The sequence below is a fragment of the Henckelia pumila genome, chromosome 4 (genome assembly GCF_033568475.1).
Source record: "Henckelia pumila isolate YLH828 chromosome 4, ASM3356847v2, whole genome shotgun sequence".
NCBI lineage: Eukaryota > Viridiplantae > Streptophyta > Magnoliopsida > Lamiales > Gesneriaceae > Henckelia > Henckelia pumila.
The window spans coordinates 14,900,482-14,926,796 of NC_133123.1; the positions used below are offsets into that span (position 1 = coordinate 14,900,482).

General features: G+C 34.8%; 1 protein-coding gene and 1 long non-coding RNA gene across 5 annotated transcripts; both read left to right on the top strand.

Moving 5' to 3' along the window:
• The first annotated feature begins 5,407 nt into the window (after positions 1-5,407).
• Positions 5,408-6,214, top strand: LOC140867667 (uncharacterized). 4 transcript variants are annotated; one of them, XR_012145222.1, is made up of 4 exons: positions 5,408-5,516; positions 5,617-5,713; positions 5,834-5,871; positions 5,996-6,214. It is a non-coding gene; the product is annotated as an uncharacterized lncRNA (long non-coding RNA). The 4 variants fall into 4 exon arrangements; XR_012145224.1 differs by having other exon boundaries at positions 5,834-5,850; XR_012145223.1 differs by having other exon boundaries at positions 5,617-5,850.
• A 17,568-nt stretch (positions 6,215-23,782) lies between these two features.
• LOC140864394 (polyphenol oxidase I, chloroplastic-like) lies at positions 23,783-25,813 on the top strand. The gene has a single exon (XM_073268554.1). It carries the CDS (start codon positions 23,801-23,803, stop codon positions 25,580-25,582), a length of 1,782 nt encoding a protein of 593 aa, XP_073124655.1. The 5' UTR covers positions 23,783-23,800; the 3' UTR covers positions 25,583-25,813.
• Positions 25,814-26,315: the final 502 nt, after the last annotated feature.

Below are 26,315 nucleotides of genomic sequence, written 5' to 3' on the forward strand. Positions count from 1 at the left end.
ATCAAATGAACAGATCAGATCAAACATGACCAAACCAGATCAAGTGAACAAGACCAGATCGAAGTTACTATAACCAGATCAATTGAACCAGAACAGATCAAAGCTTGACCAGATCAAAGTCGGATCAGACCAGATCAAAGATTGACCAGACCAAATGAGTTTGATCAGATCGAATCGGTCAAACCAGTCCGATGAACAGTAAAATCAGCTCAACTTCAGAAAATGGACAGCAACTCAAATATGACCGTTGCATCTTCAGAAAGTGTCCAGAAACTTTCCCAACGGTAATATTCTTGAATATAACGTTCAAATCATTCTTGGAGTTATAAATACAACACTTTGAAGACAAAACAATAGAAGAGGATGGAGATTCAAAGTGTGGGCAGCCTATATGAAGAAATTAGCTAGTTGAGAGCATTGCTCTTGGTGTGAAGAACAACATCAGAAATCTTGAGTGTGAACAACCTTAGTTCTTCACACCCAACTCAATCACATATTTGAGAGATGTATTCATATATTAGTTGAGTTAGAGTCTTAGCACAAAGACATTAAATTGTGTTTATAGTCTTGACATAAGAGACGTTAAACAATATGCGGATTGTGAGGTTGAGACCTACAATCGAGAGTGACTAGGAGTTTTTGTTTAGGAATTGGATAAGTCCTAAATTGGATTGGGTTTGTACAAATGGGTTTGTATAAATCAAAGTCTTCTAGTGGATCCTTCCGAGGTGGAAAAAGGGGTGACGTAGGAGATTGAGCTCCGAACATCCATAAACAAATTCGTGTCTATTTGTTTATCACATTTACATTATTATTGCCACTGTTTTAAGATGCATTGTTGAAGCATTTTATGTGTTCTTCATATACCAAAATATAGCATACAAAGTGTTTGATAAAATACTTCAACCAAACTGTTTTTTATCATTTCAACTTGCATCTTTTAAAATGATTTATAAAATGTTTATTCGGTTTCTATGAAGGATTATTTCGAGTGTATTCCGCTTAGTTTGAAAACCAAACTCGATATAATTCATCGGTGCTCGGTTTATTTTTGAACATTCGAAGAACGAGCTATTGTAGCTCTAAAATATTTTTTAGTGTGTATTCACCCCCCCTCTACACATGTATTTTCGATCCTAAAAATTGGTATCAGAGCGGTTGTTCTTGAAAGAGCATTGAAAACTGATTTTGAACTTCGAAATTTTGTTTTTACGATTTTCTAACACATATATGCATAGTTGATAATTTTGACGGCTTGCAGCGACTTTGGAAAAAATGGCATAACTCCTTGCTCGATTGTCCAAATGACAAACCGCTTTTTGCGTTGCAAATTAGACTCGTAGAGGATCGCAGCGGTATAAAATTTGCAGCCTTGTAATTCGTGAAAAAAATGTAGTTTATTCATTGAAGACAGACCATGTGCGCTGCGGCAAAAACTTGAAATGGACATAGAGTTGGTGTTTTTGTCAAAAAGCTTAAGGATGTTGAACTCATCAATAAAATGGACTTATTACCTTGAATCAGAGCCACACATTGTCAAGAAAACTTGGTACACTCATTTTAATATTATGTTTTAAAGAGCTTTTGAGTTTGATTGTCATCTTGATATTCTACTTGTGCTAGCATGTCTTGAATTAAGAATGTCTAGTCATTTTCCTTACAATTGTGGTTGTGATTATTGACTAAAGGGATGCTTGAATGCTTCATAAATATTTCAATTGACATGTCAATCTTGATTTTTTTATGCTTGATAGTTTGAGATAATTTGGTTCAATATTGATGAAGCTTGCTAATTGTCAACTTGTTTATTTGTTGTGCATTGCATTTTTTTAAAAAAATGTCGTTTAGTTATCCCTCTACTTTTATCGATTTTAAAGTTTCAAAAATATAGGCGGAGAGCTAATTATAATTTTAAGGGGGAGAAAGTTTTGTGCTTAATTTTTACCTCTTTGATTCACACAAAAAAAGGGAGAAATATGCTAGATAAAAATAATGTTCATATTTTTATTCAAGTTTTGTGATCATCAAAAGGGGGAGATTGTTGGGTTGTGAAACACAAGCAATCTTGATTTTGATGATAACAAAACTTGTTATTGTGTTTTTAACATATTTAATCAAGTGTTGTAGATAGTAGATCAAAGTTGGAAATCTTTGTGCTGGAAATCAAGTTAGTCAAGCTGGCGCAGTTCAGTAAATCGAGCATATCTCATAGCTCGGTGATCCAAATGACTTGAGGTCAAAACGGTTGGAAATCTTACTCAAATATCTACAAGTAATATCTGAATCCAAGATGAGTTAATTCGGAAGTTATCAAGGCGAAAAGGTGGTCGCAACATCGAGCTGGATGCAAATCAAATCGAAGTTATAGCAACCAGATCAAACAGACCAGTCCTGGTATTTTGGCCATAACTTACAGCTCGCTTATTAAAATGGGATGACTCAGTATGCGTTACGAAGCTAAGACAATGATCAACAAATCATCTTCAAGAATCGCAATCTGAATCGGAGTGTAAGAAGCAGATAAAGCACGATGAAGTTTCGATATCTGCACAGAAATTTTGCAGAACAGAATTTCTTACACAGTTTAGTATTTAGAGTATATCTCTTACATACGAACTCGAAATAGAGCGATTCTTGATTCCGTGAAAATCCAAGAGAAAGAGCTTCAACTTTCATGTTCATCACCTTGCCCATAAATCAGTGCATCAAGAGATATAATCAAATGAACAGATCAGATCAAACATGACCAAACCAGATCAAGTGAACAAGACCAGATCGAAGTTGCTCTAACCAGATCAATTGAACCAGAACAGATCAAAGCTCGACCAGATCAAAGTCGGATCAGACCAGATCAAAGATTGACCAGACCAGATGAGTTTTACCAGATCGAATCGGTCAAACCAGTCCGATGAACAGTAAAATCAGCTCAACTTCAGAAAATGGACAGCAACTCAAATATGACCGTTGCAACTTCAGAAAGTGTCCAGAAACTTCTCCAACGGTAATATTCTTGAATCTAACGTTCAAATCATTCTTGGAGTTATAAATACAACACTTTGAAGACAAAACAATAGAAGAGGATGGAGATTCAAAGTGTGGGCAGCCTATATGAAGAAATTAGCTAGTTGAGAGCATTGCCCTTGGTGTGAAGAACAACATCAGAAATCTTGAGTGTGAACAACCTTAGTTCTTCACACCCAACTCACTCACATATTCGAGAGATGTATTCATAGATTAGTTGAGTGAGAGTCTTAGCACAAAGACATTAAATATTGTGTTTGTAGTCTTGACATAAGAGATGTTAAACAATATGCGGATTGTGAAGTTGAGACCTACAATCGAGAGTGACTATGAGTTCTCGTTTAGGCATTGGATAAGTCCTAAATTGGATTGGGTTTGTACAAATGAGTTTGTATAAATCAAAGTCTTCTAGTGGATCCTTCCGAGGTGGAAGAAGGGGTGACGTAGGAGATTGAGCTCCGAACATCCATAAACAAATTCGTGTCTATTTGTTTATCGCATTTACATTATTATTGTCATTGTTTTAAGATGCATTGTTGAAATATTTTATGTGTTCTTCATATACCAAAATATAGCATACAAAGTGTTTGATAAAATGATTCAACCAAACTGTTTTTATCATTTCAACTTGCATCTTTCAAAATGATTTATAAAATGTTTATTCGGTTTCTACGAAGGATTATTTCGAGTGTATTCCGCTTGGTTTGAAAACCAAACTCGATATAATTCATCGGTGCTCGATTTATTTTTGAACATTCCAAGAACGAGCTATTGTAGCTCTAAAATATTTTTTAGTGTGTATTCACCCCCCCTCTACACACGTATTTTCGATCCTAACAAATATATATATATATATATATATGAGAAATTTTCTGCTGCCTAACCATGTTTCCCCACTTGGTTCGCGACCACTAAAACCTGATAGTGGGTTTTAGTGGTTTTTGTTTTTTTTTTCGCATCACTAAAACCCACTACCGAGTTTTAGTGGTCGCGGACCAAGTGGAAAAATATGATTGAACAGCTGAAAATTTCTCATATATATATATATATATATATATAGTGGTAACTCATGAAAATTCTGCACACTATAAGGTGCATGAGATTATATATATATAGACACACACACACACAAACATAAAAACACTCACACAAACTCATATGATACCGTCTTACGGGCTAATTTGTGATACATATATTTGATCCGACCGACTCATGAAAATACTATATTTTAATTATATCAAATGTATTACTTTTTACTATAAGTATGAATAGATCGACATGTCTCACAAGTGAACTACTCATATACATATACACACATATATATATATACACACACACACAAATATATATAGATATATAATTTTGATTTATAATATATATGTATAATCATCTATACTATATTATCAAATATATTTAAGGTATTATTTTATAACTTCAATACATTATCTTAAAAGAATTTAGTTTATAAATATTTTACATTCAATTATATTTTTAAATCTTAAATTCCCTACACTTTAGTTTGGTTAAAGTTGGAGGACTATAAATGTAAATTTGTATTTGTGTCACATTGACGGACCACGTTGATTAGTTAATGACTTAAGTTTAATGAATAATATAGATATTTTTTTACCTACAAATTTTTAATGTTCAATTCCAACCATTTTTCATTTAATTAAATATGTCATAATTGGTCTGACGAAAATATATATACTAGATGAATATAATATATACTAGTATTCTTTTACACACGATGTGTACTTATACAATTGAAATATTGATTTAAATACGATAATTTTTGTTATTTTCAAATTAATGATTTTTTTCACATCTTTTTTTTAGAAGTAGTGAAATGTCTAAAAATTTTAAAATATAGACAAACATATGATTGAATTTTAAAATATGAATAAAGAAAGACTGAAGATTTAAAAATAAAAATTATTTTAGGATAATAAGAGCGAAATTACTTACAAACATAATTTTGTTTTGTAAAAAAAAAATATTGGGTATTACTATAATTTTATTACGAGCTAAATGAAATAAAATTTAATTTAATAGTAAGATTATGTTAAAAGTAATTTAAAAATCTTGCTATTTCCGATCATTTTTTTTTTAAAATTCAAAGAACGATTTCATAATGCAAATTTCATTTTAAACCTGCTTAATTCACTTTTTAAATAAAAGTCAAGCAATTTCATTTTGATAAGAATTTTTTTTTATAAATTTTTAAAAAAATTTATGATCAAATATTTGGTCATTACCCTTTGTACGTGGGTTTTACATCCAAACCCACAAACCAAAATATAACTCTCTCTTGAACGCGCCTCTATACATAATTTTTAAATTGAAAAATTTTAAAATTTGCGCTTCTCATTTTAAAATCACTTTTATTTATTTCCATCGGTTACACTTGCTTTTTCCATAATTTCTCATTCTTGCTTCTCACTTTTTTGTGCCGCCAGTACTTATCCAACCCTACAGGCTACATGGTATTTTTGGTAAATTTTTTAGCTTCCTAATTTCATGCATTCAACATTATATGAAATTGATATTTCACAATATATATAACCAATCAACTCATATCTCTTCACGTTTCAGAGCTCTGTTTTTCTCAGTGTGTCGATGAAGTAAGAAAATAATAAGAAAGAAAAAGAAGAGATATGCTTCCGTTGACGATGATACAAGAGAAGAGAAGGTAATATCATGTCAGACTTTTCCAAATCATTTTTCCATATTCTTTTTTATTTTATTCACTTTTTTTTTTTAATATAACCTAATTTTTTACTGGTTTGTTTTGTTTAATGAGGTTGTGCAGCACTACCTTCATGATAGGTATGTGAAAACAAAACCAATGTAAGTTCTCTTATTTAACTAATAATTTGATTAAAATTTTGTTTCTATTTTATTAAAGTTATTACGTATTATAATATGTAAGACTAATTATATTTGTGTTTTTTTGTTATTGTGAATTATTCAGGTGGATATTACGAAGCAACATATCATGCTCCACCAAATATATGGAAGAGTAATCTTAGATCTTCTCACTATACACGAGAATGAGATAGTATTCAAATAGACTTTTTGATTTTTTTTAAAAATGTTACTACTTATGGATAATAATAGTTTGTTAATATTTGTATTTTTTGAATTGTTCATTGTTAAATGTATAAGATTTTGTTACTTAATTGATTTTTTATGGATGAATTATATTGTAAATTATTTATATTAATTTGTAAATGAAATTTAATTAAAAAAACAAAATCTACTACTAAATTTACTTTAAAAACCTACTTAAAATCGTTTCTAAATCCTATATTGAAAAGATGTGGTGAAGAAATTGGCTCCACAATTATGAATTAGCATGTACATGAAAATGGTTCTAAATCCTATTATCATAAGGACGTTTTAATAATGCTCTTATATCCATGACTTGAAGAGCGATTTTAAACCACTCCAAACTTATGACTTTAGGAGTAGTTTAAATGTATTTCTAAAACCATTTCTTCAAGAACGGTTTGTAGCCACTTTTTTATCCATGGTATCAGAGTTGTTTAAACCGTTTTTATATTTAGGAGCTTCAAGATCGACCTTAAACAGCTCCTAAATTATTTTATTTCAACAGCGGTTTGAAATCGTTGTTATATGTACGACGTATAAAATCGGCTTCAAACCACACCTGTAGTCAATAATAGGACCGGTTTTTCTACTTGTACCATCAGTTAAAAAAACCGCTTTTATAAGCTATAGGGACGCCGATAAGAGAAGCGGTAATAAAAACCATTGGTAAAAGTTCAACCGCTCCTAAAAGTAAAAATAACCGCTTCTATAAAGGGATTTTTTTGTAAAGATTGAATCTAAACCAGAGAAAGCTAGATTATTAAGATGAAAAGCTTTATGTCAGAATTATATTTTTGATATTGTTATTATTAAATATCATGAAAATATTCTTGCAAATTTTTTAACAAGGGATGGAAGGTAGTGACGTGGATTCCATCATGAAAATGCAGAGGCATCTCAGGGAACACGTTGGGTTGCTTCAAACCGAGTTCAACCAGTTAGTCATTAATTTTGAAATGGCTGGCAGATTACAACAAGATGATCGGATCAAAGTATCTAATCGTATTACAGGATGTTTGCAAGCTCAAACTCAACTATGAGCTGTTATTCAATGGCCAATTGTGAGGGATATAGAAAAGCCATTGGTTTCTCATAAACAAGAAACGATAAATTAAACCATTGATTTTACAAGAAGAAATACAACGACTGGTTGTAGAACAAGATGTTGGGAATTCTAATACCCAAAACACAAGTGCTAATCTACCATCATCTTTTGATGAATTAGATGAAACAACAATTGATGAGAAGAACTCATCAACCCTCCGCCTCTGGGGTAAAAAAGAGAGAGATCAATCTTAGGCCCAACACTGACAAGGGTAAATCTAAGATTGATACTAATTCATCTATTATTTCTCCATTCTAGGTTTATCAACGAGGTGGGAGAAACTGAATACAAGAAGTGAAATCAACCCGAACACTTGCAGGGTTGATGTTGCAGGAATATATCCAAGGGCTTGGCTAAAAAACAATGTTAATCCTAAAGATGTAAAACTCTGGTATGAATTTGGGGCTTTGGCCTCAGTTTATATGTCACCAAGCTTCCCGAAGATATCACAGTTACTGAAAGGAATATTTTATTCCTTAAAATCATCATATTTTGAAAAGATTTTATTTAATATCTTTTGCCTTTCTTGGACATGAAGTAATTTTATATAAGTTATTTATTTCCTTGATTAACTTGATTTGTGATATTATTGACTTTATCATATCATATCTAATGGGAATCGTTTTTCATGTTGTGTAGATTTGATATGATCAAATCTAGAGAATCCTATGTCTACAAAGAAACATCTACAAGGAAGGATTCTAGTCTATATATTGGAGAGGGACAAATCAATTAGAATATAGACCGATACATAGGGATCGACCGATACATAGAGAGACCGAGAGAGTTTATCAAAAAGAATTCATACACGTACGTTGAGTGAAGATCTTCTGAAGTCGGTATCGATCGTGTTTACTTGATGCTTGAAGAACACTTGAAGATCATTGATCAAAAAGTGTTTTCATCTCTACAAGTTTTGGCGTCGAGAATTTCAACTCCTTGATCTATTTTCTTTATTCTATTTCATATAGAATTTTTAGGAGTTATTTTTATTCGTTTTATTTTTTCACATGTTGGAGAAAATTGATTTTACAATAATCACTAGTTTTAAGGTTTGTAAAACTCTTTGAATAATTTTCTATTGAAGTTTTGCCCTGAGGTGCTGCAAGAGTATTTATACTCTTGCTTAAATCATTTGAGTTTATTTAATTGGTTGCTTGTTTATTTTATTCACGCTTTAATTTTATTCCGCTGCAAAATTACTCAAGGTGTTATTGTAGGTATTGTCAATACCTTGTGACAACACCTCAAACTGTTTATGTGCAACCCCTTTTCCCTTACAAGTGGCATCAGAGCCATATTCTTGATACACTAAGAACTGATCTTGGTTTGTTTATTTTTTTACAGGGAATAAGATGGACTCATCGTCTGTTGCGAACTTGTTTTTGAAACCTCCGGTCCTTGATGGCACGAATTACGCACTATGGAAGACTAGGATGCGATATACTATAAAAGCTATGGATGTTCGTGCTTGGAAAAGTATTCTGACTGGTTGGACTCCTCCAAAGACGCTAGATGAAGATGGAGAATACATTCTCAAGCCAGAAGAAACTTGGACTGCCGAGGAAACACAAAGTTCAAGATACAATGTTAAATCACTCAATGCAATTTTTTCATCCGTGGATATGAGAATGTTTGGAATCATAGCTGACTGCACTGTTGATAAGGATGCTTGGGATGCTCTTCAAGGACAATGTGAAGGAACTGATAGTGTGAGAAGAACAAGACTGAGATTGCTAAACGCAAAGTTTGAGAATATCAGGATGGATGAGAATGAGACTATTGATGATTATGACAAGAAACTTAGGGAGATAGCTACAGAGGCGCATGCTCTCGGAGGACCTATTGTTAGTGATATTATGGTGAACAAAGTTCTTCGGTCTCTGCCAAAGATATTCAATGGGAAGATTTGGGCGCTTGAGAAGATAAAAGACACCTCAAAGATGAAGATGACTGAATTGATAAGTATCCTTCAAGTATTTGAGATGAACTCTACATCACAAGAGAAGGATAAAGGGAAATCAATAGCACTTCAAGCTTCAAAGCCCTTATACAAGGAATATGTTCAATTTCATCAAGAAGTTCATCAGTCTGATTTAGAGGATGATTCGATCTCTCTCATGACTAAAAAATTCAATGATTATCTGAAGAAGATGAAAGAGTCAAGGAAGACGGATAAAAAACTCAAGGCTCCAATGTTCTCTAACAAGCCTTTGAGGATTACTGGACCAGAACAATCACCAAGGAAATCTGTTGATGCACCTAAGCCTCGATTGATGCTGGAAGGGAAGAAAAAGTTTGTTTCAAAGAAGCTAGACACTGTTCAATGTCATGCTTGTCAAGGTTTTGGACACTATGCAAATGAGTGTGCCAACACGCTGAGGAAAGGTATGAACACGTATTTGAGTGATGAAGAGTCTGATAAAGAAGAACAAGAGGATGAAGAAAGCCATACTGCCTTATCTGCCCTACTGGAGAGAAAAAAGAAGTTTCAAGTCAATCTTTTAGATGTTGCCGCAGGTGTTGCCACACCTGGCCAAAACATCTCCCAAAGGTCAGTTTGTTTTAATTCTTCAATTACTGATAATATGTGTGATAATGATTCAGGTGATGAGACAATGTCCATGGAAGAAGCTCGGATGATGTTTGAAGAGTTACATACTGATTGGATTGAAAGGAATAAGATGAATACTATTCTTTCAAAAGAAAATTCTGATCTAAAGGCTGATGTATCAAGGCTGGAAGTCATGCTGAGTAAGAAAGACATGGAATTAAGTCAAGTGAAGGAAGAACTCGGAAAAGCAAAAGCTACATTGGCCAAGTTCAATTCAAGCACTTCCAAGCTTGATTCTCTACTCATGATGAGAAGAGATGGTACATCTGGTTTAGGCTTTGAAAACAGCAAATTTGAGGTTGGTGAAAGTTCAAAAGGCCCTGTGTTTGTCAAGGAAAGTAGCAGTACAGAAAGCTCAAACAAAAAGGACTCACCAATTATCCCTCCAAAACCGAAGCCACAACCTACTGCTCTGTCTGTGTCTAGAAGGAAACGTAAGTACATTTGTCACTACTGTCATAGACCTGGTCATATCAAATCATACTGTTTTAAGCTGCAGAAAGACTACAGGAATAGATCTGCATTGAAGGTGTTGCCTAAGGTGTTGCCAATACCTCCCCACAACATCTTCAGAAACAGATCTTATGTAAGAAAGGTTTGGGTACCAAAGGCGGATATTCAATGTTATATGATTTATACTGCATTGAGAACTAATGTTTCAGGTGCTTGGTACTTTGATAGTGGTAGCTCACGTCATATGACAGGTTCCAAAAAGTTCCTCACTGATTATGTTGAATAGAAAAGTGGAAAAGTAACCTATGGTGGAGGTTCAAAAGAAAACATTGTTGGAAAAGGAACTCTGAATGTCGCTGGTTTGCCTAAGCTTCGCAATGTGCTTCATGTTGAAGGATTAACTGCCAATCTAATAAGCATAAGCCAACTTTGTGATGATAATTTGCATGTGAAATTTGATAAGAAATTATGCAAAGTTTTTGATGATTCAAATTTGTGTGTCATGACAGGTACAAGGTCATTGGACAACTGCTATCAACTTGGAGAAGAGATGGCTTGTAGACATACAAAAGTGAATGAGTTTGATTTATGACATCAAAAACTGGGTCATGCAAATTTCAAGACTCTAAAGAATTTGAGTAAGTTAGATGTTGTCAGAGGTATGCCTAACTTAAAATCTGGTATTCCATTTGTTTGTGAAGCATGTCAGAAAGGGAAGCAGACTAGGGTGTCACACGAGGTGTTGCCAACATCTGTGACAACACGCTGCCTTGAGCTTTTACATATGGACTTGATGGGTCCAATGGATGTTGAAAGCTTTGGTGGTAAGAAATATTCTTTTGTTTGTGTGGATGATTTCTCACGATTTACTTGGGTAAATTTTATGAGAGAAAAATCAGACACATTTGATGCCTTCAAGAAACTGCTCACTAAGATTACTAATCTACATAATCTGAAGGTAATCCGTATCCACACTGATCATGGTAAGGAGTTCGAAAACTCTTCTTTTGCTAGTTTGTGTGATAAGAAAGGTATTTCTCATGAATTCTCTGCTCCTAAAACTCCACAATAAAATGGAATTGCTGAAAGGAAAAATAGGACTTTGCAAGAAATGGCAAGAGTGATGTTGAGTTTGAAAAATATTTCAAAACGTTTTTGGGCTGAAGCCTTGAATACTGCATGTCATATTTCAAATAGAGTTTATTTGAAGAATGGTACTACTATGACATCTTATGAAATTCTCATGGGAAAGAGGCCAAACTTTAAATATTTTCATGTTTTTGGATGTATATGTCAGGTTTTGAATGATAGAGATCATCTTGCTAAGTTTGATGCAAAGAGTGATAAGTGTATGTTCTTGGGATATTCATCAAATAGCCGAGCCTATAGGATGTATAACTTGAGAACAAGGACTATTTTTGAGTCCATTAATGTTGTTTTTGATGACTTTGCAGATCTAAAGAAGAAAACAGCTGAGGATGAAGTTGATGATCTGCTGGATAATTCTGGAAATTCAGATGTTGTCCAAGGAGTGTTGCCAACACCTCCGACAACACCTCCTACAGAAAATCCAGAATCAAAATTTGAAAAGCCTACTGATGAGAATACTGATGAGAACAGTAAGGTAAACGAAGCTGAAAAGAATGTTCTAAGCAGAATTCAGAAGAATCATCCAACCTCACAGGTAATTGGAGATGTGCATGGAGACTTGCAAACTCGAAGGAAAGAGAAAGTGGATTATCGAAAGATGACAGGTTTGTTGTGCATGAGTTCTACATATTCTCAGGTAAGACTCTCTTGTTTCGTGTCAAACATTGAACTCAAAAAGGTTGAAGAGGCTTTAAAAGATGAATTTTGGGTCAATGCTATACATGAAGAGTTAGAACAATTTGTTAGGAATGATGTTTGGTACTTAGTACCGTGTCCTGCTCATGGTAATGTCATAGGAACTAAATGGATTTTCAAAAATAAAGGTGATGAGTCGGGAAACATCATTAGAAATAAAGCTAGGTTGGTAGCTCAAGGGTATACACAGGTTGAAGGGGTGGATTTTGATGAAACCTTTGCTCCTATAGCATGTATTGAGTCAGTCCGACTTTTGCTTGCTATTTCGTGTAACATGGGGATGAAGCTTTTTAAAATGGATGTAAAAAATGTCTTTTTGAATGAGATCCTAAATGAAAAAGTTTTTGTGAAACAATCTAAAGGGTTTGAGGATCCAAATCATCTTGATTATGTGTATAAATTAAAAAAGGCATTGTATGGATTGAAGCAAGCACCACGTGCATGGTATGGAAGACTAACCGAGTACTTGCTCAATATTGGTTTCAAAAGAGGTGAAGTTGATAAGACTTTGTTTGTGCAAAAGTCTCAAGGTAATATCTTAATTTGCCAAATTTACGTAGATGATATAATATTTTGCGCTTCAAATGATAAACTTGTTGATGATTTTGTGAAGTGCATGTCTTCTACATTTGAGATGAGCATGGTTGGTGAGTTAACATATTTCTTGGGCTTGCAAGAAAAACAAATGCAAGATGGTATATTTTTGTGTCAAAGCAAGTATGCTAAAAATCTTGTGAAAAAGTTTCTGAATGACAACACTAAACACATGCGCATACCTATGGGGTCTAATAAAAAACTGTCTAGAGAGGATGTTGCCGAAGGTGTTGACAACACCCTCTACAGAAGCATGATTGGTAGTCTTTTGTATTTAAATGCTACTAGACCTGATATCATGTATAGTGTTTGTCTGTGTGCTAGATACCAATCTAACCCAAAAATTACTCACCTAAAGGCCGTGAAACGTATACTGAAATATGTGGCAGCTACTTTGAATTTGAGTTTGTGGTACACTAAAGAAACCAATTCGAATTTGGTAGGGTTTAGTGATGCTGATTGGGCTGAGGATTTAGATGAGAGAAAGAGCACTTCGGGAGGATGTTTCTACTTGGGGAATAACTTAGTGTCATGGTATAGTAAGAAACAAAACTGTGTCTCACTGTCTACTGCCGAGTCTGAGTATGTTGCTGGTGGTAGTTGTTGCTCACAATTCCTTTGGATGAATCAAATGCTAAATGATTATGGTGTTAAGAGTGATACTCCGATTGTGTACTGTGATAATTCTAGTGCCATTGATATATCCAAAAATCCAGTACAACACTCTCGAACCAAACACATTGACATTAGACATCACTTCATTCGAGATTTGGTCAAGAAAAGCATGATCTTAATTGAGTTTGTTGGAACTAATAACCAATTAGCTGATATATTCACAAAAGCTTTGGATTTCGATAGATTTTCAAGTCTAAGGAAGTCTCTCAGTATGTGTGCATTATAAACAGAACATAGATATTGTCAGGAGTGTTGCCAACACCCTGTGACAACACCTTTTCATGCATGTGCATTTTTAGGATCTTAGGCATATTGCATTCATGCATTCATTCTGTTTTGTGATGTGTTGGATACTTTGTAACCATTGACTAGTTTTCACTCAAGATTCGTTGCAAATTATTTTAAAGTTTAATTTGGATTAATCGAAGAAGAGTTCTGACTAAGTCACGAAGTAGTGGAAGAACGTTCGTGTATTCCATGATCTTGTACCAAATGAAAAGTGACTTTGCAAAATCAAAATAACAAAAGAACAAGAATGATTAAGCTTGAATTGAGTCAATCATCAAATTTGATTGATAATCAGAAGAAAATGGAAAAATCTATCTAAAGGGGTCCATTTGAAGATCGTGCCTTTAGTGTACAGGCTACCACTTCTGTAAAAATAAAAAAGTGAATATCAAAATTTTTTAGAATCCTGAAGTGTTGCTGGAAGATGTTGCCAACATCGTGGATAACACCTCACTTGTCAACATATATTTGTGCATATAATTGCATTTTATTTTTATGTCACATTCTGTTTTTAGACATAATTAAGACATGCGTATCTTTATTTGTGAATATCTTTGGCCGAAAGGTTATGAATTCTGATCAGACAAAAATTTTGATTTTTTCCCTATCCTCTGAATTTTTGAATTTGAATGAGATTGGATTTTGTTTCAGTGGTGTTATATTCTGATGATGAGTTAAACTTGAAAATATTTGGTGAAATATTTGGGCCTAGATTATCGGTGGAAATTAAAGAGATTTGTTTCCTAATCGAATTAGAGTGCCGTTAGGATTAGGATTTGCTACCGTTGAAATTTATTACCGTTAGAGGGGCTGTAATTCGAGTAAGAATAGGAAGGGTTGTGTGTGTGGTATTTATTTGGGTAATTATCTGTTTTCGGATATATTCTTACCATCTTAAACCTTCGAATTTCTTATACCTCCTTTTGTCCTTGTTTTTTTATCATTCATCTGCCCTAAAATTTTTCACTCTCTCATATACCAATGGCAGGAAAGGGTTATGATTCACACGACATCCGTTCTGAGATGGGATATACGGAAGATGCTGCGGAAGGTGTTACAGCACCTCCATCAACACACCCCGTGATTGAGCAAGCCATAGTTCTTGTTGCAGAAGAACCTGTTCCCCTGAACTCCATCGCTCCAGGAGAGCCTGGTAATGCCATTGATGTGGAAAATTTTCCAGACATGAGTGTGCTGAACAAGGTGTTTCCTTCGAAACCCTTGACCCGTAGATCCAAGAGACAAGCTGGCTACAACCCAGATTACACTGCTTCGAAAAGATTCCGTGGGAAGGGTCAACCATCCAGACCTTCTCTTGTGGACACCGAATTCTCTTCTGGTGATGCAAGCTCCGATGAAGATTTTAAGTTGGTGCATCGAAAAAGGGGAAAAACTAGTGCCATGGAACCATATGTTCCAACTATCCCCGTTCCATTTGAGTCATCAAAGAAAGATTCGTCTTCTGAGGATGAATCCACAGAGTCAAAAACTCAATCTGTTGCTGCTGAAGAGAAAGATGCTTATGCATCCATTCCTTTTTCTGAGGAACCATCATCTACTGTTCCTCCTGTTCTGTCTGATGATGAGGAGATGTCAATAGCCCAGTTCATGGCTAAAATGAAGAAGTCTACAAGCAAAAAGCCTACGTCTGCTGCTACAGTTCCTATTCATGAATCAGATGATGAACCAGATGAGGAGATGCTTAAGGAATTTGCTGATAACCGCCCACAACCTTCTGATAGTTCCAGCTCTGATTCGAGTGAAGGTTCAGATGCTGAGAAGGAATTGGAAGAAGAGTCAGTTTCTGATGACTCTGATGAAGAAGAAGAAGGTGCTGAGGAAGGTGTTTTCGACACCCTGGACAACATCTTGGGTGAAGAATACCGGGTAAACTCGTCCTATTCATCTACTTTTTACTCCAAGGAGATTGCTGACTGCTAGGATAAGTATGCTGATCGTGAGTACCTGGAGGAACACAACATTGATGTGGAGAGCTATTGAGCTCAGAACATGATCAGATTTTTTGAGGTAAGGAACATACTTTCTACAGTTACTACTGCTGGTCCTTACTACAGAGAACTTGTGCGAGAGTTCTACTGCAATCTCACTGAAGCTGTCAAGGATCCAAGGTACATGAAGTATGGGAAAGTGTATGTGCGTGGGCAGATTTTATCTTTCAGTCCTTCTATCATGAATGGATTTCTCCAGACTCCGGCCAGTGATGATGCTGCACTGCCTACCATGGATGAGATGACTTCTGTCATCACAGGAGTACAAGTCACTATTTTTCCAGCTCACCCTAAGAAGTTGCAGGCTGCCAAGCTTACTTCATTGTATTCTGTTCTCCACAAAACTGCTGTGAAGACCTGGACCCCTTCCGGGAATTCTACTGTGGTTACCAAGCATCAAGCTCCTGTCTTGTATGTTATTGGAACTGGAATTGCATTCAACTATGGTGTTTGACACAGTCATGGCCTTTGCATATTGTGCTCAACCAACATTGAAGCTGCCTTATCCATCCCTAATCTATTCTATGCTGCTGTCTCAAGAGATTGAGAAGGATGATGATGAGCTACTTACTGAGCCTTGGGAATTGCTAAAGATCGCACCTGCATTACTCAAAGGAAATAGGAAAATAGACCTTCCTTGGTCTGAATCATATGTTGCCGCAGGTGTTGTGGCAGGTGTTGCCAACACCTCCTCTGCCACTGCTGTTTTTGTACCCCCATCTACTGCTCAGGATATTGATCCCACCTTTATTCAAGCTCAACTGCTGCATTCTGAGCAGAAGATTACCCAAGCTAAGGCTGATCTAGCCTATTACGAAGGGATGAAGGCTCACTATGAGTCTCTCTTAAGTGGAGCTGATCCTTCTGAACAAAAAAGGGGAGAAGAAAGTGAAGTTGAAGAAGCTGAGGCTGATGGCTCATCCGAAAGCAATCAATTCTAGTTTTGTTTGTTTTGGTTTTGCTAATTTAGTTTCTGTTGATTTTAGTCTAAGTATTGTGTTTTTGCTCTGATCCTAATCAAAACTTTTTTTGTAATGTTAGCTCTGATATGTTTTCTGGTTTCTGTTTCTCCTTGCACTTATGTTTTCTGATCTGAAGTGTCGTAGCTAGATGTTGCCAACATCTTGTGACAACACCTCTGCTTATACTTAGGGGGAGAATCTATTCAGGGGGAGTTTTGATTAAGGGGGAGTTAAGTTTATTTTTTTATGGATAAAATGTGTTTTGTTCAGAAAGGCAAAAAAGGAGAGATTGAAAGAAATATTTTATTTCTTAAAATCATCATATTTTGAAAAGATTTTATTTAATATCTTTTGTCTATCTTGGACATTAAGTAATTTTATATAAGTTATTTATTTTTTGATTAACTTGATTTGTGATATTATTGACTTTATCATATCATATCTAATGGGAATCGTTTTTCATGTTGTGTAGATTTGATATGATCAAATCTAGAGAATCCTATGTCTACAAGGAAACATCTACAAGGAAGGATTCTAGTCTATATATTGGAGAAGGACAAATCAATTAGAAGATAGACCGATACATAGGGATCGACCGATACATAGAGAGACCGAGAGAGTTTATCAAAAAGACTTCATACACGTACATTGAGTGAAGATCTTCTGAAGTCGGTATCGATCGTGTTTACTTGATGCTTGAAGAACACTTGAAGATCATTGATCAAAAAGTGTTTCCATCTCTACAAGTTTTGGCGTCGAGAATTTCAATTCCTTGATCTATTTTCTTTATTCTATTTCATATAGAATTTTTAGGAGTTATTTTTATTCGTTTTATTTTCTCATATGTTGGAGAAAATTGATTTTACAATAATCACTATTTTTAGGGTTTGTAAAACTCTTTGAATAATTTTCTAGTGAAGTTTTGCCCTGAGGCGTTGCAAGAGTATTTTATATTTTTGCTTAAATCATTTGAGTCTATTTAATTGGTTGCTTGTTTATTTTATTCATGCTTTAATTTTATTCCGCTGCAAAATTACTCAAGGTGTTATTGTAGGTGTTGTCAACACCTTGTGACAACACCTCAAACTGTTTATGTGCAAACACTTTTCCCTTACAGTTACCAAAATGGATCCAGGAAGCAGTCCAAGAAACATGGGCAAATAATGATCATTTGTCCAAAGGAGATGTGCTTGAGTTATACTTTTTTAGTGCAGCTCCAGAACCAACATTGAAAGGATCACACGAACCCTTTCATTTCATCAATCTGAGGAGACCTGATATAAATAGTCATAAATTTATCAAGGATCCTAAAACTGAAGAAATACGCTTGGTGTCCACTTTCGGGAAAAATGAGATCTCAACCAGAAGGGCATGAGATATTTGGGTCTGTCTTTCTGAGATGGACAAAGTCAAGTTTCCATTCAAATTTTATCAGAATTATGTGAATGGATCGTTCCTGTTAAACACAATGACATGAAAAACTACAGCCTTTGCGGAAGAACTCTTCGAAAAGAAGAGAAATCTTTTATGGAACAACAAGCTTCCAGGGAATAAAGAAACTCGTCAAAAATTTTGTAACATGGCTCATATTGGACGATGGTAAGAGAATATCTGCCCAGAATTCCCAAATCAGAAGGAGCCAGAATTTGGAAAAACCTTTAGACCCCAAACGGATCGGAAGGATTTTTTCGAGACAAGCAAAGGTGAACAAGGACCACTGAAGATGCGTTTTCACAGGGGCCTACTTCAAAAGCAAAAGATGTCCCGACAACAATAAAGCAGGCATGTGAGGAGAATAAAGTCAAAAGAAAGTGACAGGCATGTGATTCCTCCACTAGTAAAAGATGCCATCAATAATGGCATAAAAATACAAGACAGCTGCGTCCTCCACTAGTAAAAGATGTCATCAATAATGACATAAAGAAATACAAGACAATTGTGAGATTCCCTGAAGTTTCTCGATGAAACGAGTGGAACTAGAACTATAAATACAGGGATTTGAGGAAGCTGAAAACATCGATCATTCCCTTCAGTTTTCTTACAAATAAATTGTTGTAATATTTCTCTCTCTGTTGTATTAAGTTTTTTTATGTATTTCAAGAACAAGGCTACTATGAGTAGCTAAACAAGTTTTCTTCTCCTCTTCAAAGGAGTTGATTTATGCAATAATATTATGTCTGAATAAATTTACTAAATCTCTCGTTCTTTCATGCTCATATTTTATAATTAAATTTATATATCATACGCCTTAAGGTAGGAAACGAATTAAGGCTGTGCTGGGTATCGTTGAAGGATCTTGTGCAGAAACCATCTGTTGCGACTGCATGGTTTGAGTGTGAGGAGCACTTCGTAAAACTCGGCAGGTATGGCCCGACGAAATTATGGTCAAAGAGGTATTTAAATTTTATTCATCTTACGGAAGTATGTTGGACCCTAATCCAGGATATATCAGCTGGAAACCTTGCGTAACTAATAGTTTTGCATGGCCGGGACTGGTTCGATAGGTATAACAAAGCCACGTACAAAAGATTAGTTTTAATTAATTATTAATTCAAAAATAGGAACCACTAGGGAGTGAAAAAAAAAAGGGTGGGTAGAGAGTTAAGATAAAGAGAAGTTTGATAGTGGGAAGTTTAAAATAATTTGCCATTAAAAAAACCACCTAGGTGGTGCTAGGCGATGTGTGGCCATCCTTCTACCATTTTTTAGAACACTGAAATATACGTGGATGACTACAAATATATGTATAAATACTTGTGTGTGTGTATTTTTGAGTTTTCAAACAATCATGATACAGCATTACAGTTGGTTGGGCAAAGGAGCGACTAGCGAGTAAAGTAGGATTCCCTTGTTATTTTTTGTTATATATATGGATCGAGTTGACTCATGTCACGGATATAAATTATATTGTCTTATAAGAAATTTACTCTAAAGGCAAAATAAGAAAACATGTTTGGCAGAGAAGGATATATAAAAACACATTAATGCAGAATTATTAAAAGATTAAAACTGACGATTATATAAAAAAATAAAATTTCTCATGAATGTAATAATTTTTCAATCAAATATCAAGGCTAAGTTCGTTGCAAAATGTCCCGGAATAAACACAGCCGATGGCAACGTAAACTAAATATTTATTATAAATAAATAATTGAAATCCAGTTTTCAACTTTCGTACTGTTAGAAATAAGACTTGGACCTAACTCACCTCAAAAGCTAGCTCAAGAGGTGAAGGTTGCCCTTGTCTATATTAAGGGCTCCCAGGAATTATATCCTTACGATGTGGGACAATATTTCAATACACCCCCCACATGTCCAGGAATGAACATCTGAAGCGTGCAGATATTAACGGGTGGCCTAACTATAGGCAGCTCAATTATGGGCGGTCCAACACACACGGAGGGCCTGAGCTTTGATACCATGTTAAGAAATGAGACTTGGATCTAACTCACCTCAAAAGCTAGCTCAAGAGGTGAGGGTTGCCCTTGTCTATATTAAGGGCTCCCAGAAATTGTATCCTACCGATGTGGGACACATTGGTTAGGAGTTAGCCACTTAGGTATCAAAATTTGTTGTGCACATTTTTCCCCATATTTTCGGGAACAAATTTCCACATGTTTAAAAGTCATCTATCTCAATAATAGTTATCTACGACATTTCTTTTCTTTCTTTTTTTGAATAATATCTGCGGCACGTTAGGAGTTGTGTGCGTGTGTACGTGTTTATATATACAAGTGAAAATGCACACGCTTCCTGTGTGTTAAAAGATGAGTTTTTTTTCATGTGAAAAGTAGAATGAATGGGAGGTTGTTAGTGGGATTGGGGTAGGAAATGTAATTATGGATAACAAAAAAGTGAATGAGGGGCAAAAGTGGAAACAAAGATGGTGTCCACATATAAGCGGGTTTTTTAGGCGTCTCAACTATTATAATATAGTAGATATATATATATATATGTATGTATGTATGTATGATTATGCTATAGGATTATTGTTTGATGCAAAGAATATAGATTTTATTAAGGACAATAAGTTTTTTAGTCTAATAACTTTACTTTCTTTGGCTTTTGGTTCCATTAACTTTTTCGATGTGGGTTTTAGTACACTAACTTTGCATTTTCAGTGTTTTTTGGTCCAACTGTATATGTGTCAGCTTCTGATTGGTCCACGTTATCATTTTGAACCAATCAAAAGTAGACACGTATGCAGTTAGACCAAAAAACACTGAAAATGCAAAGTTAGTGTACCAAAACCCACATCGAAAAATTTAATGGACCAAAACCAAAACATGGACAAGTTAATGGACCAAAAAAACTTATTTTCCCATTTTATTAAATTTTATACATCAAAAAAATATATTATATAAATAAATAATTAAGATTATGTAGGACTGAATTTATACTTGTTTTTTTTACCAAAAACTATAACTAATGATAAAAATATAACTCAAATTTTTTAAATTATACAACAATCCAAGATGAAAACATAACTAATTCTCAGCACTTGTACACAAATTTTACTTTTATTTTTTAATGGTTGTCAATAATTCAAACGCATAATGGAATGCGAGACTTAGAATAACACAACCTACCCTTTATTGGTTTGATAGGACAATAAAATAATTAATTATCTAATAATAATAATCAATACATGATTTGTGTAGGCTAAGAAATAATGTGTATTAATAATAATATTAGGTTGATTGAACCAATGAAAACAATAATTTATATTTGTATACATTTTATTATACATATAATTGGGTGATTTATCCTTCTTAAAAATCTCCTTCCCATTACCGTCAAAAAAAAAAATTCTCCTTCCCATATTCCCAATTGACCCTCATGAACATGTTATAAATTTGACGTGTAATAAAGGAGATAAGTGTCAAAGATACTTTTGAAAAATGAATGAAAAAACTTGACGATAAAGTATTACATAATCAACTCATGACAAACTATATATAACTAGCATAACAGCACACATTGTGTATATAAAATAATATAATATATTTAGTATTATATTTTATATTTAAATATTATATGTTTTCAATAATTTTTAAAATTATTTTTTTTTCATTTCTAAAATAATATAAAAGTAAATTTTAAAAGTTATTTACTATTTTATTTTTTCTATAATGATTAGTTGAGAAAAAATATATAAATAAAATCAAATTTACTTATTTATATTGTGTAAAGACATTTTTGGAAACAAAAAATAGTGCCCTCACTTTAACTCTTTAAAGTGCTAAACTATTATATAAAACTAGCAACCGTAACACGTGATTTTCACGTGCTCGATAATTTAATTATTTTAAAAAATGTAAAAAACTATCACGAAGAAAAAATATGAGATTTTTTTAGATAAATTAGAGAAAATTATAAAAACTTGTATTGATAACTTAATAAGAATTTATGAATGATGACTTTTTTTATTTTTTTTAAAGATAAGGATGCTATAGAAAAGTGGGGATAATTTACAAATTTAAGATGAAACATAAAAAAGAGACGTGTGTTAAACTCAAGGATAAATGAAAAAAAAAATTTGATGTGATTTGACACACAAAAAATGATAAGTATAAGGAATAGAATTATTATATAATAGTACAAATATAAAAAATATATAGTGAATAATCCGGGTCTGAGCCCAACTATATATATACCAGCGCTTGAATATGACCAAAATGCTAATCTCTTTTAACTAATTAATTTTGTGGTTTAATTAATCATGTAACGCAAGGGATAGTTAATTTGAGGGACTTAAATTAAACCCTATAATTTGTTCTAAATAAATTTTAAAAATTTTAATAAAGTTTTGTAGTTCATCGTGCATCATTTTATAATGATGATCACGTAAATTAATCACTGATCGATAATTTATTTGAAATAACATATATTCCGGAATTCGGATTCATATATTATAAATAATAAAGTACTCGCTAGCTACATATCGATATCGTCATTAGTGCATGCATAATATATTGATTTTCTGAAAGAATATAATATTTAGTCATAAGTTTTTAATTTGGAACAACATATATAATTACTTCCATTTCTATTTCAAAGAAGAAATTATTACTCTCTGTGCTTCTTAATTTGTATTGTATTGGGGTAAAAAATAATTTTGTTTACTTATAAATATGGTTTAGGAAAAAAAAATTGATTTTGGATCTTGTAATTTTGTCATTTTGCGATTTTGGTCTTATATGTTATCAAATTCTAGTTTTATTTCTACAATTTTTTATTTTTGGTAATTTGAGTCTTTTTTTTCATTGAAAGTGCTAATGTGACATTAATATTAGCGTCGTCACATCAACAATGCACTGATTTCATGCCAGCACTAAGTCGGAGAAAAGACTAAATTATTAAAAGAGAAAGATAGTCGAATAAAACTGAAATTTGATAATATAAAGAACCAAAATTGCAAAGAAGCAGTGACGGAGCCACACTAAAGCCCGGGTGGCACAAAATTTTTTCAAAAAATTATATATATTAATTTTGAAGAATTTTAAAATAATTTGATGATAGCCCGGGTATTTTATTCCAAAATATTGAAGGATTCAAGAGATAAAAATTGTAGCTCGAGTATAATGAAATTTCTGGCTCCACCATTATAAAGAAGCCAAATATATGAGACCAAAGAAAACTATTTTTTCAAAAAATTATATATATTAATTTTGAAGGATTTTAGAATAATTTGATAATAGCTCGGGTATTTTATTCCAAAATATTAAAGGATTCAAGGGATAAAAATTGTTGATCGAGATCATTGCAAAGAAGCCAAATATATGAGAAAAAAAAAACAATTTTTTCCTTTGATATATGTAATAAATAAACAAATGAAGCGGACGACATATAGCCCATTTAAAGTCAAATTATGAGACGTAGGACAGTTTCCAGTTCGAAATCTAATCATAACAAATCAATCTCCTAACTCAAATAAATAATCAAATAACAGTTGAAAATATTTGGTAACAATGCTAACTTTGTGTGATTATTAAATATTAAAAAAAAGGCTAATTGCACGATTTATATCTAAAAATATTTTCATCATACAACATACACATACATATATACAGTTATAAATAAGGGTAAGCCAAAAGCTTTGTGAGACCCAACACAACTCATGGCTTCACTCCCGCTGCCATGCGCCACCCTCAGTCCCACCACCAACAAACCCCCCGCCGCCTCCCCCCGCCGTCTCTTCCCTAAGCCATCCAATTTCATCACCTCGGAGAACCGCAGCCGCCGCCTGCAAGTTTCCTGCGCCGCCAATGGCGAGAGCCCAAAACCCACCTCCGAAAACCTCGAAACTTCCAAAGGGAAGGTCGACAGGAGGAACATGCTTCTCGGCATAGGCGGCCTCTACGGTGCCGCCAACCTCATTTCATCTCCCGGCGCCTCCGCGAACCCCGTGCAAGCTCCGGAGCTCGACAAATGCGGCACCGCCACCAACCTGAACACCGGCGAAAAACTGGACATCAACTGCTGCCCACCCGTCGTACAAACCATCACGGATTTCAAGATCCCTCCGGTCATAAAGATGAAAGTGAGGCCAGCTGCGCATAAAGTGTCGGCTGAGTACATATACAAGTACAATCTAGCCATCCAGCGGATGAAAGATCTCCCAGCAGACGACCCGCGAAGCTTCACGCAGCAAGCGAACATCCACTGCGCTTACTGCAATGGAGCTTACGATCAACCCGGGCAGGGAAGTCTGGATATTCAAGTGCACAACAGTTGGCTTTTCTTCCCTTTCCACAGATGGTATCTTTACTTCTACGAGAGAATCTTGGGGAAACTGATTAACGATCCAACTTTCGCTATCCCATTCTGGAACTGGGATAACCCTAAAGGGATGACCATCCCACCCATGTTCGTTGACACCAAAGCATCCATCTACGACGAAAAACGCAACCAAGCCAACCTGCCTCCGGCGGTGATTGATCTTGGCCTGACGGGGAACACGGACCCTCTTCAAGTCGTGTCTAATAACCTCACCGTCATGTATACCGAGATGATTCGAGGTAACTCGACCGCCACAGATTTTATGGGACAACCGTATAGGGAAGGAACCCCCGTCAACCCCGGGCCGGGATCTTCGGAGCGTGGCTCACACACGTCTGCTCATGTCTGGGTGGGAGATCCCAGACAGCCCAGCGGGGAGGATATGGGTAACTTTTACTCTGCGGGGAGAGACCCCTTGTTTTACTGCCACCACGGGAATGTGGATCGAATGTGGACTCTGTGGCAGTTCTTTCTGCCAAGTAGCAAGGTGCCGGACAAGAAAATCACGGACCCTGATTTCCTCAACGCCTCGTTCGTGTTCTACGACGAAAACTCTAATCTGGTGCGCGTGTACGTGAAGGATTGTTTAAGCAACTTAGACATGGGATACGACTACGAAAGAATCGACCTTCCCTGGCTCGACTACAGGCCTCCGTCTCAAACCGCGTCCGCCAAGGTCACTAGAGCTAACACAACGGCGAAGAAAGCAGATAAAGTCTTCCCTCTGGATCTGGACAAAATCGTCCGAGTCCTGGTCCCCAAAACCAAGAAAGGGAAGGCCGATGAGCTTCTTGTGCTGGAAAACATAACCGTGGACACCACCAAGTTCTTGAAATTCGACGTCTTCATCAACGACGAGGACGACAATGTCCGGGAGCTAGACAAGGCCGCGTACATCGGTACCTATGCTCAGGTTCCACACAAGACACCGAACAAAACGGCAACGACTTCGATCCGGCTGAAGCTTACGGATGTGTACGATGATATGGATGTGGCGGATGATGACGACGTGTTGGTCACATTGGTGCCGAGACACAAGGGACCAGGCGTGACCATTGGTGGTATCAAGATCATCGAGAATCCGTTAACGGCCACAACCACCACGTCTTCTTCTACATAAATTAATATCCGTCGATTTTTCGGAAACTATGGATGATGTTCGTCGTCTTTCGATATTGTAATTAATAAAGATTTTCTCCTTTTTTTTTGGAAGGAGCCATAATCTGTGTATGTTGTAATAAAGATTTTCTCCTTATCGATTATATTCAAAGGGGATGTCACAGTGTGTACGTACGTAATAGTCTTCAGGTTTGGTTCTTTCGATGTTTCTGCATGGTTTTCCACTGGTTAATTTGGTTGTATGCATTATTTTCTTAATTGGTTTGAAATGATTTCCCTTATTTGATTCAAATTATCATATTAATTGGAGGCGCCAAATTTTTTTTTTTTTTTAGATACGGCACGAAATTATTGCTATGTATCAACCATTTTAATTTTTAAACCTCACGTACACCCCAAAAAACATAATTTATAGAGAAAATAAGTTTTTTGATTCATTAATTTGTCCATGTTTTGGTTTTGGTCCATTAACTTTTTCGATTTGGGTTTTAGTACACTAACTTTACATTTTCATTGTTTTTTGGTACAACTTGCATTGATCCAAAATGATGATGTGGACCAATCAGAAGCTGACATGTATGCAGTTGGACCAAAAAACACTGAAAATGCAAAATTATTGTACAAAAACTCACATCGAAAAAATTATTGGACCAAAAACCAAAGGAAGTAAAGTTACTGAACTAAAAAACTCATTTTTCCTAATTTTTATATATCCATCCAAGTTTATGAGAAAA